At 35.6% G+C, this 2,256-nt stretch overlaps 1 protein-coding gene across 1 annotated transcript in view; it reads right to left on the reverse strand.

Moving 5' to 3' along the window:
• The window catches only part of PIKFYVE (phosphoinositide kinase, FYVE-type zinc finger containing), a gene marked incomplete in the record, with an annotated part of 92,057 nt that overhangs the window by 18,348 nt on the left and 71,453 nt on the right, over positions 1–2,256 (reverse strand). Inside the window, 2 exon segments of the mRNA XM_072418652.1 lie at positions 472–575; positions 1,707–1,883. Coding sequence (XP_072274753.1) covers positions 472–575; positions 1,707–1,883 — 281 coding nt within the window.

Raw genomic sequence — 2,256 nt, forward strand, 5'->3', positions numbered from 1 at the left:
CATGCATTATTAAATAAATTCACACTGCCATGCTGGCCACTGCTGTAAATAGCAAAAGAACACAAAACAAAAACTTACTACACTAAATTTAAATTACCAAATTTATATCAATATTAATAATCATTTATAATACTGTGTTATGATTATTAACTGCTAACAAAAGATTTATATTTATATTTTAAAAATGTATATAATTGCTATGTATTATACTTTGCTAAAAAAAAAATTACAATGTCACCAGTTTACAGTTTATAGTAAATAACTTACTAAAAGCATAAAGATGAAGGTTGAGTTTGGCAATCCTATACATGATTAGCTGTAAAAGTAATGTATATTTAAAAATATACATTTTTGTATAGACTTGATTTCTTCACTAACATATTAAATCTGTTGCTCCATAATATATTGAACTTATTTTCACATAAAGCATAAACACATAGATTCAAGTAGATGTAAGCCAGTTGTATTTACCTTCATCTGAACAGCATTTGTGATGTAAGTAAAGTAGTGTGGAGCAAAGTCAAGGAATGACTGCACTTCCAATCGAGGCATCTGTTTCAAAATAAATCGATCATCTGCAGGAAAGTAAAAATCTAAAATAAGCAATGCACTAAATAGACATGTTAGCAGCTCCATCTACTTTATTAAAGAGTTTGGGACACCAGCCCAAACAAGTTTGCAGCGAATGCAAAAAAGTAATGCAAAAGTAATGCAGCAAAACAAAGCACCTTCTCTTCTGTGCCGCTAACTTTAGTCAATTCCCTACCAAAGGCAAGCCCCCTAATACATCCCCCAAAACTTACAGACCACCCTTGTACATTTTTTGTGTTCCGTTGGCACTCAGATTTTGCACCCAGAGCAGGATCCTACAGCAGAGAGCTATGAGCATCAGTCAGCTCACATATGTAAAACATTGAGACTAATAATGAGGTCTGGTTACCAAGAGGTTGTCCCAGGCTTTATCCCACCAGAAACTCTACAAAACCTCAAAGCTTCAGGGCCCAGAATAAGAAGTAAACAAAGCTTGTTGTTTATTATCTCCATATTAAACTCTGAAGCCCTACACTATGTGTAAATTAGAAAACTAGGTGGCACGCATACTGTCCACAATCCTAAACGCGTTCAGATGCAATCAGTCTGCATTTAGGATCTGCTTGAGATTCTTTAGAGATCATTCAGACTTAATTATTATTATTACACAGTACACGGCATATTATGCAGCACTTTACAAAGAAAGTCTATTGTCATGTCACTAGCTGTCCCTCAAGAGGCTTACGATATAATGTCTCTCTCATAGTCATATGTCTTTAATGCAGTCTAAGGTCAATTTTGGGGTTTAGTCAAATAACCTAAATGCATGTTTTTGAAATGCGGGCGGAAACTGGAATAATCAGAGGATACCCACGCAAACATAGGGAGAACCAGCAAACTCCATGCAAATAGTGTCCTGGCTGGGATTGAAAACTGGGACTTAGCGCTGCAAAGGCCAGAGTGCTAACCTCTAAGCCACCATGCTGACTTCATTGTGAAACACCTGTAGATGATAGCCTTTTGACCCTGTGGATTCCTTTCAAAGTTGCATTCTCTGGCTTTAAACAGCTTTTTTGTTCCCATCATGACTACAGAAGCAATTCTGAAAAGAACAAAGCTTGCTAACAAACCCTAAAGAGTACATATTATATACCACATTATAGTATATTTCTCACCTTCTGTTGCATAGAAAGCTGCTCCTGATTTGCCACCTCTAGCTTGCCATGGTACACAATGTGCAAGGGAACGAATGAAATCATCCTCACTGCTTCCCAGGATTACTTTGCGCATTCTATGAAATTCTCCAGCATAATAAATACGGCAGTAAAACTTGGCATTAGCATCTGAGAATTCTGCAAACAAATATAAAACCTATTTTCAAGGTGTTGATTTCTTGTGCATGTTAGTATTGTACAAATAATCCATAAAGATAAAATAAGCCTATTTACATATAAGGATATTTACATTTAAATTGTGTCCGATCAGAACTTGTTTAGTTCCGTAGGCAATCTATGTCCCTATTTGTTCCCCACATATCATAGAGCTTTTCTAAATATAGGAAACTTAAAAAAAAAAAAAAAAATACACTGCTTCAGACTCACTTGGGTGCCCTTCATGTGGCCATTTAGTCATGGAATTCCGTTTAAAAATCATAGCCCAGATTAATTGTCCAATAAAGCAGGAATTCTGTAACCTGGTAGCACAGTTTATTTTTTTATGCGTTTT

The sequence above is a fragment of the Pyxicephalus adspersus genome, chromosome 7, assembly GCF_032062135.1.
Source record: "Pyxicephalus adspersus chromosome 7, UCB_Pads_2.0, whole genome shotgun sequence".
Classification (NCBI taxonomy): domain Eukaryota; kingdom Metazoa; phylum Chordata; class Amphibia; order Anura; family Pyxicephalidae; genus Pyxicephalus; species Pyxicephalus adspersus.